This window comes from Toxotes jaculatrix, chromosome 4, assembly GCF_017976425.1.
Source record: "Toxotes jaculatrix isolate fToxJac2 chromosome 4, fToxJac2.pri, whole genome shotgun sequence".
Classification (NCBI taxonomy): domain Eukaryota; kingdom Metazoa; phylum Chordata; class Actinopteri; family Toxotidae; genus Toxotes; species Toxotes jaculatrix.
The window spans coordinates 4,595,226-4,609,780 of NC_054397.1; the positions used below are offsets into that span (position 1 = coordinate 4,595,226).

Consider the following 14,555-nt stretch of genomic DNA (forward strand, 5'->3'; position numbering starts at 1 on the left):
ATATTTCAAAGGTTAATATTTGCCCATATTCTGCACGAAACAGTTTTTTCTAAAGGCTAAGTGACAGGAGCTGTGACAAAATCAATATTAAATCTCATTAAGGTCATTTAAGTCTCATAAAAAGGTAGAAGCACGTCAGTTTACTTCGGCAAAGTACTTAGTGTAGTTCACTTCCACTCATGGCTGTATGACGTGCACTGTTCAACAAACTACTCTTACAATGTAAATACTGCTCAGGGTGATCAGGGTACTGATCAGAGTGGGGAAAGGATGGCTCACACACTCCCACCCAGCTAGCCCCTTCAGCTGAGGTGCCCTTTATACATGCACAGAGATGCATGCAGGGGTGCATGATGGGAGATGGGGTGTTTAATTCATTGTTTCTTAGAATATGAAAAGTATGTGAAAACCAAAAACATTACTTGAAAATCAAATGCAAGGAAGAGTTTATTCAACATCTTTATTATGAAGTACCTTTTTAAAAGAAATGTACAAGTGGAACCAGCACAGTGACATCTTGGCGTTCACCTTTGAAAAACAGAAACACCATGGACATGTGGTGCAGGTCTGAAGACACGTATGAAATGATAATGTACATATTTACAGCAGAGAGTCTATCAGAACAGAAGTGAGCAAGCGTGACTGCAGCTAAAAATATAACAGGACTGATTGAAAATAAAAACTTACATTAAAAGCATGGATTGGTTCAATAAACACATTTTGAGAGATAACATGATAAAGGCACTGTGTTTCACACAAATTGACAACACAATAGACACGGTTGTTTGTTTTGTCCATCAGATCACAATCACAAGAAACACCTCTTAACAAATGTTGTGATTTAACTGTCCCTGGGCGTTTGTTCTAACAAAACGGATAAAATATATCAGAGGGCCATAGCAGTTTGCACATAAACATAAAACAAAATAGATAATTCAACTCATCAGGAAAACATTCCCTATAAAGAACATGCTTGGTGATTATTAAAATTACATTTTTTAATAAACAATTACATATCTAAATTTTAAATTTCATATTGAAGGCAAAATGTGTTGAAGTAAGGACAAATATGTTTTATGATCCTATGTTTCCCTTGCTGGGCTGAAACCCAGGACAAATTGCATTTGACATTCCTGAAAGACCTTCTGTAGGACCCCCTTTTTTGATGAACACATTCAGTTAACTACCAGCAGAGATAACAAAACACTCAGTCAGGCCAAGAGTTGGAGATCAATACTGAAGGTAGACTCAGGCCATGACAAATGAAAGGATTTCCTTTGAGGATATAGCGGGTAAAAGTTTAAAAAATGTCAGATTACATTCAGCTTACATAGCTGGTGTGTCGTCAGTGCAGCGTGCACTGTGTTTTATGATATTCTGGCACAGAGGCCTCGCTGCTGTACTCCAGTGATGTGAGAAGTTAAAAAGAATTCAACATTTTTGGAAATCAGCTTTTTTGCTTTCTTTATGAGAGTTAAATGAGATGCCAACTACATGTGTGTACGTTCAGTGTGAAACTGCAGCTAGCAGCCAGTTAGCACACTGGAAATGCGGGGGCGGGGGGGGGGGGGGGGGGGGGGGCTCACTAACAAACATGCTATATCTAGTTTAGTTTAGAGCTGAATTAATTAAAATCATTTTAAAGTAGAAATGCCCGTCACTCTCTACCTCCAGTTTCTAAATTGTGATAATTTGCTGCTTCCTTTCTCTTATGTGAAAGAAAAGAAGAAAAGTTTTGAACTGTTGGTTGGACAAAACAAGTGATTTGTATATGTTGTCTTATGCTATAGGAAAGTGTGATGGGGTGAAGTTTTAAAATAATAAAACAAATTTAAGAAAATAATAAAAAATAATCAGTAGTTGCAGCCCTAGTTTGTTTAACCCGTACAAAAGGTAACAAACTGCTTGCCGTATGCTTCATATCTGCCGTACAGACATGGAAGGCAGTATCAATTCTCTCATCGGACCCGCAAGAAAGCAAATAAGCACATTTCCAAAATTGTCAAACTATTCTTTTAAGATAAGCTCCAGAGCTCAAAGTTCAGCCACAATGTTTGAAGTTTGGGAATCTGCAAGACAAAGAAGAGATTCCCTTCTGCTCACGGTGAAATAGTACATCCGATACTTGGACTGCACAGACACGCGCATGTAGGCATTCAGGGACGTACAATATGCTCTTTGGCTGAGTTCAGACATACACAACTGACACAGGCTTCCACACTCACAAACACGCTTCAGAATAAGCATTCTAGATAGTAATGGCACTGGCCAGGCAGGCAGGCACCTAAACTGAGCTTGGAGTTACATACACATGCTCTCGATATATAGCAGAAAAGTTACGAGATACATGAGGTGTGACCTGTTTAAAAACAACAGATGCTGTGGTCGAAGATGCCGCTCTTTTAGTGTGCACTCCTCTTTTTCATGAGAATTTTTGAGGGTAGGAAAAAAAAAAATTAACCTATGTTTAAAAATCTATCGCGCAGGTGAACAGAACTGCACACTCAAAAGGTAAACGGTAGAGAACTGAGGTGCACGGATGTGGTTTAGAGGAAAGAAGGAAAAAAACGGCTGCCCTGAAATGACTAATGAACTAGCTTCAAAACATACACAATAATACAAAATTAAGTTGAGATATGACAAAAATTAGGCTGCATTAGTAAGTAATAGTACCTGCCTTGTACATACACAATTCAAATAAAATGAAAACAAGTAGCTAGGATACTTGTCTTATCAAAAATATGTAGCTTTGGTAAACAAGTTATGTAGAGAACCATTGTCTGAACATGTTGATGTGAGAGATCACTACATGACATCTAGGAATCAAGGGTGAGAAAGTTTCTCTGTTTTGAGGCTATGAAGTCAATGAAAGGAGAAGCAGGTGAAAAGTTCCACTCCCCAAAATCCTCTGTCCTCTCCCCTTGTCACCAGCTGATGAGGAACAGAGACAGCAAAGGGCAGCGAGACTCCCGAACGGAACAAAACTGCTTTCTTTACTGTCCCGAGCACCGATTGAAGAGTTTCCGTGGTAATGTAGCAGCATTGTAATGGTCTGCGGAGGACAGACTCCTCCAGAGCAGAAGTGGAAGACTACTTTATCCTCTCTCCTTCCAGCAGTCCCCTCACCCTTTTCCATCCATCACAGTGGAGGTGGAAGACTGGTCAGACATCAGATTTGAACTGCCCTCCTTGAATATCCACAGTAGAGACAAGACAGGTGAAATAATTTATGTTCCTTTCCTCAGCTCCTGTTTCATCTGGCCAAGCTTCTTCGCTTGATGTGGGTTTGATCCAGGCGCTGATGCAGATATCCAGATATTCCATAAAAATAACCTCCTTAATACTTCAGCTTCTACCGTGCAGAGCAATCTCACTTCTGTCGCACTTCTCTTCTTCCATCCTTCTACTTTCTTTCATTCGTTTTCTCACAGCTGAATTTCCATCCAACCCGAATGTTCTCTTCCAATCTCCTCTTTTCAAATGATTTTTTTTATTTTTTTGCAACTCTGTTTCGTCTTCCTGTTCCCAAATTTCAGTCAACCTTCTCCACCTTCCCGATGATCTTCTCCTCGAAGATAGGCAGGATGGCGTCATCATCGCGGACCTCCTCGAACACTACACCACAGTCAAACTCGTCGCTCACTTTCTTGAAGTAGAACCTGCACGCAAACAACATGTCGACATGTCATTCATTAGTTCAAAACTACATTTGTAGATGGGCAAAATAAGGAGCCAAACAATGAAAAAATCTGGTTCATCTAAACTGAACTACAGGCGCCAAATTCAATTTCTAAACTTATTATTCAGTATTATTTACATGTTGATCTTTTGTCATATTTACTTGTATTCATCATATGTTTAATTAAGATCTACTGAGTAGATATAATCATATTTTTATTTGTGTATTACTAGTAATGCACTTCAATATGCACTGTATAACATCGCCCTCTGAGAGGACAGTGGAGACTGCATGGTCTGCTACACCCTCTGAGACCATGCAGCAAGTTTACAACACTTAAATTACAACACACTTTGTGTCAAGTTTATTTTCTGGATGAATATGTGGATGAATAAACCTTCTCTGCTTTCATTTACAAGAGGAGTCAGGAGTGAGCGGACTTCTCACCTGTAGTGGCCCTTTTTGGTAAGCAGCTCCTTGAACTGGCCCAATGTCACCACGCGGCCTTTGACTGATGTTCTGTATGGGATTGGCTCTCCACAGAAGTAGTAAGCGACCGTCATGTTCTCACACACTGGGCGCTTAGCAGACTTGTGCCTTGAAGAGAACAAGATCCATGTCAAAGCACTCAAGTAATACCACATGCACAAACAGAAACAAGCACTGGTTAATAGCTACTGATGAAAATGTAATTTTAGGCTATGCACATAAAACTGACTCGTCATCTCACCTCTGCTTGGCCTGCTGTAGTGCATTCCTCCTCCTCTCTTCCTCCAGCCTCCTCCTAGCCTCCTCCAGCTGGGTGAGGGGGTTTGGAGCTGGGTTGGGGGGCATAGCTGGGTCCTGGATGAAAGGATGAGAGGGCTGGACTTGGGCGGACGATGAGCCAGGGATGGCTGCAGACACCGAAGAAGGGTTGTTACGCAGCTGGGCAGAGACCCAGGGGTGCACAGCTCCGGGTCGCTCCACTGAAGTCGGACGTGGTGACTCGGTGCTGTTTCCTGTCCTCCTGGAGCTACTGGTGCTGCCGCTGGAAAAACAAGGGGTGGAGGGAGCATGATATAAAGATATAAAGAAGGATGTGTTGCACCCAGCATGCATGCATATTATAGGTTTAACTGACATTAATTTGTAAATGTTATGTTGTTATACATCTCAGATTAAAATGTTCAGCTCATAAATAGAAAATACAACAATTTTAAATAAATTATTAAAAATAAATTTAAATACAATTTTAAATATGAGTAATCATAAGACATTCGATTCTTACATTACTCATGAGTAATACAAATAAGAGTGAAAGACTCACCCATGCGAGCTCTTCCTTTGTCTGTCTCCTTCCATCATCCACTGCAGGATCTTCTGGTTTCTCTCCAGATCCTCCAGTGGCACCTGGGTCTCGAGACCTCGCCCACTCTCATCGCCTTTGCCTGATGTCTCTGAAGTCTTCTTACAGCCCCGTCGTGATAGCGTGCTGCCTTTACTGCTGCAGAACGAACAGGTAACACACAAACAAACAAGGTTATTTGAGTAAAAAACAGCATGTAGGGTCTGCTGTGGACCTCAGCATATATTACTACACCAGCTTACCTGTAACCCATCCCTTCAAGCGTGCTGGCCCCAGCCCCATCAGCATAGTTACGACTTCTCCCTGCATACTGGCCAGCCGGGTCTCCGTTCCACAGGAAGTTGGGCTGAGACCTAGAGCCTGTCTCCTCCTGTCCATCTCTTCCTCTGTGGTGGTACAGCTGCTTGTGGTGATGCATACCTGACACAGACATAAGGGTGAGAAATTACTAAGCCTTTTTAAAAAATTAAAACTATATACCGTTAACCGTGATAGTATGACAAAACGTGATGTGCTGTCATCTGACAAAGTCAAGGTACAAAAGTCAGGACCCAGTGTTGCTTTTCTTGAGAACAGTAATATATCCACCCGCCTGATATGCCAGGCTTCTTTACACAGAAAATAACAGGGGCAGATGTTTTGATGCTCATCGTATGCTGCTGGTGTGTTTGGGAGTTAATTCTCACTGCTGTCTTACCCTTTCACCCCATCTTTCCTTCCCCTCCACAGCCTCTTACCTTTGACCCCAGCAGCAGGCAGACTGTGACCTCCCCCTCGGTGTGGGGGGTAGTGAGGTGGTCCGATTCCCCCGTCAGGTGAGCGCGATGATTTGGGAGGGGTGTGTCGACCCCCTCCTCCTCCTAAGGTGCTATTGGTTGCCCCAGGCGACTGGCAGCCCGGCGTTTTCATCACACGTGATACATGCTCATCCAAAATAGACTCTGGGTCGTCGTCATGGGAATCCTCCATGGCAACCAGGCCGCCATAAGTGGCGACTGTTGCAGTGTTAGCAGTGGTCTCTGAATAGCGGGCGCCATAGAGAGGTTGGAACGATGAGGGGAGGGGGAGTGGTATGCTATGAGAAGACACTGAGGTTGTCATGGAGATGTCAGCATCATCCCCCTCTTCTTCCTGTTGGGAATATGAGAGAAACGTTTTATTTCTAACTGGACAAACCAGTATGAACACACAAGGACAAGGACTGAGAGGGAAAAAAAATCCTTAACCTTGTATGTGCTAGTAAATGTCAGACAAATAATGCCATCTGTTTTCCTATTAAAAATAAAGAGGCTTCATTAAAATCACTATGACAGTTAAACAGTCTATTAAATCTGGCTGAAGAATCTCTGTCTGTGTATCTTGCCCTCGGGGAGGAAAAACAAGCCCAGCAACATATTACATTACATTACTAAGGTTTAATGCGCAACATATACGTAGAGAACATCTGAAACCTCACGCTTATTTCAAGATTCACTGATTCCCACCAAGTAGACCCCACTGGTGGATCCATTACCCCATTTTGTTTTTGTTCTGAGTGTTTAGAGCTTGTTCTAAGGTGATACTGTATGCAAGTGAGGGCTGGTGATGATGAAATTGTAGGCTGAGTGTGTTTCAACAGAAAATATCGACAGTTCTGCAAATTTCCCCCTGTGGGATTAATAAAGTTCATCTTATCTGGTAGCACAGCAGCAAAAGTACAGAAGACATTTCTTTAAATTATGTACATGAAGGTTTTGTTTACCCAAGTGGTAGATAAAGATCCCTTTGGCAAACCAACATGAATAAAGTAAAACATAATTTAATTATATTTTACAATAAGGGCTGTGCTCGGAACAGAATTCTCCAAACTGACCCTAAGTTGCTAGTTTTGGCTGAATACTGGACTTTTGGAGGAGGGAGTGATATTTTGAGTATCACTGTTTTTTGTTATGTGCTTGTGGTTTCTGCTTTCGCAATACACCTGTTTTTGATTATCATCTGTGATGTGAAAACATCTGATTTCCACACTGTCAAAGAAATATAAAGCATGCATCCTGGAGACAGTTCAGTTCTAAAATCCTAGCACAGTGTGGAGTTTCTCTCCTGCATGGCTGCTGAACTCTCAGAGGACTTGCCGACAATACCACAGAGTTTCTTATTACTAAAAGGATAATCTGTCAATGTGAATTTCACTCATAATTCACCAAGTATTTCTGAGGAAACAACTTCACCACTGTGAGTAACTCAAATGAATTACTGCGGTATCAAAATGCCATCACATCATGAGAAACACACGTGCCGTTGAACACTCACCAGTCGTACTCTCTTCAGCCTCTCTTCGAGTCTTTCCTGAGCCTCCCTCTCTCTGAGAACCGTCTCCAGCCTGCTGATGAGCTCCGCTGCAAACCTCTCAGGCTCTACGTGGATGTCCTTTGGCATGCGGTACGTGCGCTGGGTATAGAAACATGAGCAAAAATTAGAAGCCTTGAATTCCTTCACACATCTGCTGCTAAAATTTAAATGCTGAATTTGTTAATTAACATGTAACTAACGCTTTTCAGATGGGGGGAAAAAAGGTAACAAGCATTCAATGGAAAAAAACAGAGCTGGAGTACTGTGAAGACAAAGACATAAAACAGATGTACGAACTCCAACAAAGAAAACACGAAGGCTCACAATCGTTATGTTGCTAACAATATAATGCAAATGTCTGACATCATAACCTATCACAACCAGCTATTTACTGTTGTCTGCTGCAGCAATACTTACAGCATGTTGATTAACAAAGTTCACCAGAGTTCATATTACATGAACGCAGCTATGCATGCTGACATGTGGCCAAATGAACAGCGTTTAACTCACAGGTATATGAGGTAGGGGCACACGTCCATTGGCTTTGGCACTTTCATGCATCTCTTTACGATGCTGCTTCCGATATCTGTATGGAGGAATACCATCTCTGCACAGACACAGACACAGAGAAACAGCCATCAAGCACGGCTCATTAATTACTACAGAGCCGTAGCACTGTTATTAAGCATGTTAACATCTAGTAGCTGAATTAATGAACTGATGAATATGCGCAGTAATTCAGGGAGCATGTGTACTTACACACTGCTGTCGGTCAGCGACAGTGTGTCTGCATCACTCGACATGCTCTGCTGCTCACTGTCATTGGCACTGGTGGCTGGAGCGCGAGCATAGCCCATGTTTGCGTAGTATGGGTTTACCGGCTCCCTCCATGGTCTGAGGATGTGTAGAGAGATTTTAATGTAGTGAGCTCACATTAAAATGCCGACACTTGTACACATTCATTCATATACAGGCAAGGGTCAGCGTACTGCTTTTTCTTAAATATTCTGATAATATTTGTCATTTCAATTCAGTTTTATTCAGAAAATAATACACTTTTAGCTTAAAAATTGGCGTAACAAGATAACCAATGTTTAAATTGACAAAAAAGGGTCAACGTAAAGAATCTAAAGCACAAGTGTGCATTAGACATGGTAATAAAAGCGAGTGGAAAAATACTGGTAAAATGTTCTACTGTTAACATAAACATAACATTTTAATTATCACACGTGATGGAAATAAACTTATAGACACCATGGTCTTCTTTTTGAGAGCAAGAACCTTGGGGGAGACACAGACACACACCTGTACTCCCTGCTGTCCTGCCTTCTCCTGCTGGTTGAGGCTCTCTGTGGTGCTGTCTGCATCAGCAGGCTGTGAGTCAGCCTACCAGCTGGTGTGTCTCCACACTCCTCCTCATCTTTCTCTTCCTCCACCTCCCTCACTCCTCCTCCCGCACACCTGAGATCATCAGAAGCATTAGCTTAATTACTCTACACGTTATAAGAATGTTTTGTCAGTGTTGAACTGAACAAGTCAGAAAGGTCTGCCCAATGTATGAATCTAGTGGTGAGACACAAAGTCTCATGCCCATCTCACCTCCACTCCTCATCCTCAGCGAGTGTGGGTAAATACCCAGGCACAGGCTTGGCTGGCCCCGATGAAGGGCTCTGATCACTGGGGTTAGGTTTGGGACTCTCTCCTCCTGTTCGTGTGTACTCCAGGTACAGATCCGACTTAAGGAATAAAGGGTAGGTGTTCTCCTCCATCATGGCCTGGATCTCTGTCTGGGCCTGGAACAAACAAACAGCGGTCACATAGCTGGACTAACGGTTGGTACAAAATTAAATGATGCCTAATTAGAGCAACATCTCATCAATGAAACATGTTCTTTTCAGACCAAAACAAAGACTAATGCAGCTAAAGTGCAGCTGACGACCCGGCTAATTTAATACCCAGTCCATACTGACACAAAGAATTGTGTTAAACCCACACTAGCGTTCAATCTGAAAGGGTCGAAGTGCATTTCTCGATGTGGTTTCACAGCCCTTCTCATAACTAGGTTTTCAAAGCAAGTCAGATGATATCTATCCTCGGTGAACTGGTGTTTTAATTACAGAAAGAAATTTAATGTATTGACTACTATAATCTTGTTAGAAAAAAGAAAGCATTATAGAAGAAAGCAAGAGAGCGCAGGGAAAGGCTGGCTGCAGAGAAAACTAAAACTGAAACTAGCTGAACTTTGGTTCATTATGGTCATTATGTAATCTCATTCTGTGTAATTTTGTTGTTTAGCGGTGATGTGTAAGGCACCGCTGTCAGAGAGTTGAGTCTCTGCTAAAAAAGACCTGTGATCACAGTCTCATATACTCTGTGTAGTCTGAACATGCATTTACTAGACCCACATTGTATCAGAGGAGAGCAATGAAGACCAAAAAAAAATCAAAGAGATCAGGATGAGAGAGGGCACAGGTGGGTGAGCGAAAAACCAGAAACTAAAACTTGATTTGGTCTTTTGTTGTGGTTTACTTACTAAAGCAGAAAAACCCAAGAAAACACGGATATCTATGTTTTGACAGTGTGGAACAGTGGTGCACCCTTTTTTTAAAAACATATTTTAAAATAGTGTTTAAATTTCACTATAAGGTTGTAACAGTCCATTACAACCCAAGGAACCCAGAAACCTTTTAAGGTACACAGGTACAACTGCATTCAGACGGCAGGAACCTAGGTCAAGTTTTTGTTTCTATGCCATAGTTCACGCACCCTAGAAACTGTGTGTACTGGGCACAAGTGATTACAGCTGTGAGGAATGAAAAGATAAAGTTCTCAGCACCAGGCTGCAGACAAAGACAGCTGCCATCAAAGCCAATTGTGGTACTTTTTGAGTCGTTCACATCATCTATTATCTTGCCAACAGGCATAATTCAGTTTCAGTTGCTGTATCCTGCCAGCCCGCACAGCAATGTTGTTTTGGACAGGGCGATACCTTAACAGCCTAAATTTTAAACCTTTAGCCTGGTTGGACCTGACAATTTTTAAGAACTGAGACAGACAAAATACAGCCTGTGAGAAATTTGTAACATCCTTCACTGGCCTGTGAAATCCATCATGCACTGCTCTTATTAGGACCCTTGACAAACATGAAATCAGTGTCTTAAATACCTGTTCAAACATAGCAGGGTCTGGATGCGGCCGTCCCACACAGTCTCTGATGAAGCTCTTTGTGGCTGCTTTGATCTGTCTGGAGACAATCCCACTTCCATCTACAATGTACTTCCTGTAGATGGCCTTGGCCAGCTTTGCCCTCTTCTCTTGGCTGGTCTTCCTGAACCCCGAGCAGGCAAACCAGAAGTCCAGAAGGTCTGCACACCCTTCCTGGCACAGGAAGTTTCGGAACAGCTGGATGCCTTCCTGGTCGTCTAGGAGAGAGTGGAGTGACTCAGCCCACTTCAGGTAAGGTGGAGTTGGTGAAGCCGAGCCCTCGGGTTCATACCCCAAGTCCAGATCAGGGCGACGCGGCGTCGCAGACGATGAGGAGGGTGTGTAACTTGATGGATCCCCCATTTTAGATAATGAGGATGATGGGGGATAGCCAAGGGTTTGGGAAAGGGTGTTCGGACGGGTGTTGGCTGACTGGGCTGGGGGGTCCACATCAGACCCCTCCTCGCCAGGAACTGGGGGTCGCGGAGCATCCTCAGTAAAGTGGGTAGGGCCGCTCAGAGAGGCCACAACCCCACCACCACCCCTGTACCCAATCCCATGTAATTCTCTGACAACGCTCATGTCTCTGATTGCACAAGGCAGAGGTCAGATCTTCGCCTCTAGCAATGACTCTGCTGGCAAACGATTCACCCTGTGGCGGAAACAAGAAAAGCGGTTAGTTGCAGCAGTGGGAGTTAACACAAAGGAAATAAACTAAGATAATAACTATCAAATGACTCATCTCTCACCCCCTTCACTCTGTCAGAGCACTAATACACACACACACACACATATATATCACAAAGCAAGAAAACAAAGAGCAGAACAGATAAATAAAAACTGAAGAGGACAGGAGCTAAGTGTGGTTGAGAAAGTGGAAGATCTAAAATAATGCTTAAGTGTTAACTTGGCATGTAAGCTTGCTCAGAAATACATTTTAGGATTTTAGGATATTATTACTGCAATCAGTTGCTTGCAAATACCAAATGAGACTACAGTCTGACCAACGACTGTGTAACGATGTGTACGTAAATCTACAAGCTGAAGTTCACCATCAAGTTTTTGTCGTCAGTTTAACAGGTACCTTAAAAGCCAGCGCCAGCAGCACTCAAAACAAAGCTCACACTTCGTCTAGTTGGGGCACAGTTTAGTAAACAATCAACAAATGTTAACAAGCTAAGACAGCGAGCTAGCCTTGCAGCAATGCCACCACCAATGCCAGTGCTTTAAAGTGAGAATCTCATTCATCTTGGCCTGCAAAGACGGTGGGGGATGGGTACAGAAACAAACTCTACAACCACACAAGACGGGCCTGCATGCAAAACACTTCCACACAGGCGTAGTTTGTTCATTTGTTAGTGCGAAGAAAACTCGTACAGAAGCAACGCCAACTTTCCAACTGATTAACTACCACAATTCGGCCGATTTACGATCAAAGAAAACAAGAAAGCGAGGGCACGTTTTCCACTCTGCTGGCTGCAGTGCCAGCTAGTTTTGGTTAGCTTGCTAGCTGGCTAGCTTAGCTAGGTGCGTTAACGTCCCGTGTTTTCCACAAAAGTGTCCGTCTTACCGTCTCTGAAAGCCCGTTCCCCGTAATCCGCTGCATTGGGGATACTGGCGCGAACTGTGTGCTCCAAAACGCAGCATATGGATAGCTTTCTGATATTAAATATTAACGAAAATAACCCGTCGTCTTGCCCTTAACTCCCCATGGTGGCTGGTTTCAATAATACGGAGCGAGAGAATACGTGCGTGCGCGCCGACGCCGTGCGGTGTGTAGCACGTTTATAGAGCTGCACCGGATAGAAGCGACACACAAACTGTCACTAAGGTCTCAGGTTAGCAGTGGTGGAAGAAATATTTAGATTCTTTGGTAAATTTGCAATACCACATCGTACAAATATTCCATACTCCATGTTCAAATACTACTTAAAAAGCAAGCAAGATGTACTTGAAAGTAACAGAACTCACTCTAAAGGCATATTATATTTAGAGCTTGAACACTTAGTCGATTAACTGATTAGTCGGAAGAAAAATAATCGGCGGCTATTTTGATTACAGATTCATAGTTTCAGCGCGCAAAAATATTGTCAAATATTTCAGCCACAAAAGAGAATATTTAGTAACCATGCATATGCAGTGCACACTGGCGGAAGAAGTATTTTGATCGTTTACTTAGATAAAGGTACAAGATACCTTATAACCTAGTTTTATATTATATATAATATTATTGGATTTTTATTACTTGTGCATTAAACAGTACTTAGTTTTGTAGGTGAAATCCTATTATGAAAAGTAACTTGTAACTTTAGCTGTCAAAGTTACTGGAGTTAAGAGATAAGATTAATCATGGGGCAGAAGTCAAAAGTAGCATAAAATTAACCTGTTTTAGTAAAGTACAAGTCCCGTGATTTTTTTTTTTTTTTTTTTTTACTTAAATAAATAAGTTCAGTAAATGTACTTTATTACTTTCCAGCTCTGGCGTTGCATTAAATAAGTTGATTTCAAACAACTCTTATAGATCATATCGGTTCTATCTGTCGCAGTTCTATGTCGGGGCAGCGAAAATACGCCCAGCAGCGCCCCCACCGACAACTATATGTCATTACACAATCCGGCCAAAAATTAATTGCAATAGAAGCGCTGACCTTTTAATAGAGTCTAATGAGCAAAAATATGACACGATAAGCTGTTAGTACCACACGCTGCCATGAAGATGAACGAAAAGGCAGGCTGTATTTAAACTAAAAGAAAATAAATGTAAGAGACAGACACGAACAGCAACACAGACAACATGACCAGGTGCAGCTTACTTTGCTCCCGGCAGGCATCAGCCAGTCTGAATGCGAGACAAACCTGAGGCAAACCACATGTTCTCGTGAGAAACACTAAAACTAAATAACGCGTCGACTCACCTCGGATTTCTGAAGCCTGGACAGGTGTTCAGTTGACGGAGTCCCTCTCCACTGGCAGAGTGACTGACAGGACAGAGAGAGCACAGCGCCGCCGCCACCTGAGCATCCCGCTTGTCACTCCCCTCCGCCGGGCTGTCAGTCAGTCAGGAGCACCGAGCTAACACCGGTTTGTGTGCAAGAGTGTGTGTGGTGGTGGGGGGGGGGGGGGGGGGGGGGCAGAAGGAGGGAGAGAGAGGGAGAGAGAGAGAGAGAGAAAGAAAGGGACATTAGATTAATTTTCTCTCAGTATTAACAACAGATTAAACATGTCACTCACCAAAAAAACGTGAAATGCACAATTTCACATGTGAGGTGTCCAAAGACCTCGTGCCTCATCACATGCTATTCTACATGTACTGTATGTACTGTACATGTTTCCCCCACATGTGCTTTTTTGTAAAATCTTCATCAGAAGATGGAGAGTGCCCACTTGTCATGGAATTGTTCAAATTTCCATTCCATCAAATCAGAACCCATGTACAATACATTTAGGGCTGCAACTAAGACCTATTTCAATTTTCAGTTAATTTGCAGATTATTTTTTCAATTGATCAATTTGTTGTCTGGTCTATAAAACATCAGAAAACAGTGAAAAATGAACATAATGGTTTCCCAGAGCCCAATTCTATGTCGTCAGATAGCTCTTTGTATTCAAGCAATACTTCAGAACCTAGAAATACTCAGTTTCCATAAGATAAGACTGGAAAAGTGACAAATCTCCACACTGGATAGACTGGAACCATCAAATATTTGGTATTTGTACTTAAAAATAGACATAAATGATTGACCATCAAAATAGTTGTTGATTATTTTTCTTTCAATCTACTAATCAATAATTTGACTAATTGTTTCAGTCATTGTGGAGTTTGTACACTGGATCTGTTGACTATGAATGTTTCATCCAAATGGTTTAGATTAGAAAATGTGAAAATACTGCAGTAAAGTCACCATGTCAGTGTCTGATGAGTTATTTCATCATTTACTGTCTTCAGGACAGAATTTGTCTTCATATGATCAGCACTGCAGTGAAAATATGAGA

General features: G+C 42.2%; 1 protein-coding gene across 2 annotated transcripts; it reads right to left on the minus strand.

Moving 5' to 3' along the window:
• Window positions 1-446: 446 nt before the first annotated feature.
• LOC121180565 (axin-1-like) lies at window positions 447-12,287 on the minus strand. 2 transcript variants are annotated; one of them, XM_041036081.1, is made up of 13 exons: window positions 12,133-12,287; window positions 10,524-11,214; window positions 8,958-9,151; window positions 8,664-8,819; window positions 8,118-8,252; window positions 7,869-7,965; window positions 7,320-7,457; window positions 5,765-6,158; window positions 5,270-5,447; window positions 4,989-5,162; window positions 4,410-4,709; window positions 4,127-4,276; window positions 447-3,659 (listed from the first exon to the last, which is right to left on the minus strand). In XM_041036081.1, exons 2-13 carry the CDS (start codon window positions 11,142-11,144, stop codon window positions 3,533-3,535), a joined length of 2,664 nt encoding a protein of 887 aa, XP_040892015.1. In that variant the 5' UTR covers window positions 11,145-11,214; window positions 12,133-12,287; the 3' UTR covers window positions 447-3,532. The 2 variants fall into 2 exon arrangements, with proteins under 2 accessions (XP_040892015.1, XP_040892014.1); XM_041036080.1 differs by having other exon boundaries at window positions 4,989-5,165.
• Window positions 12,288-14,555: the final 2,268 nt, after the last annotated feature.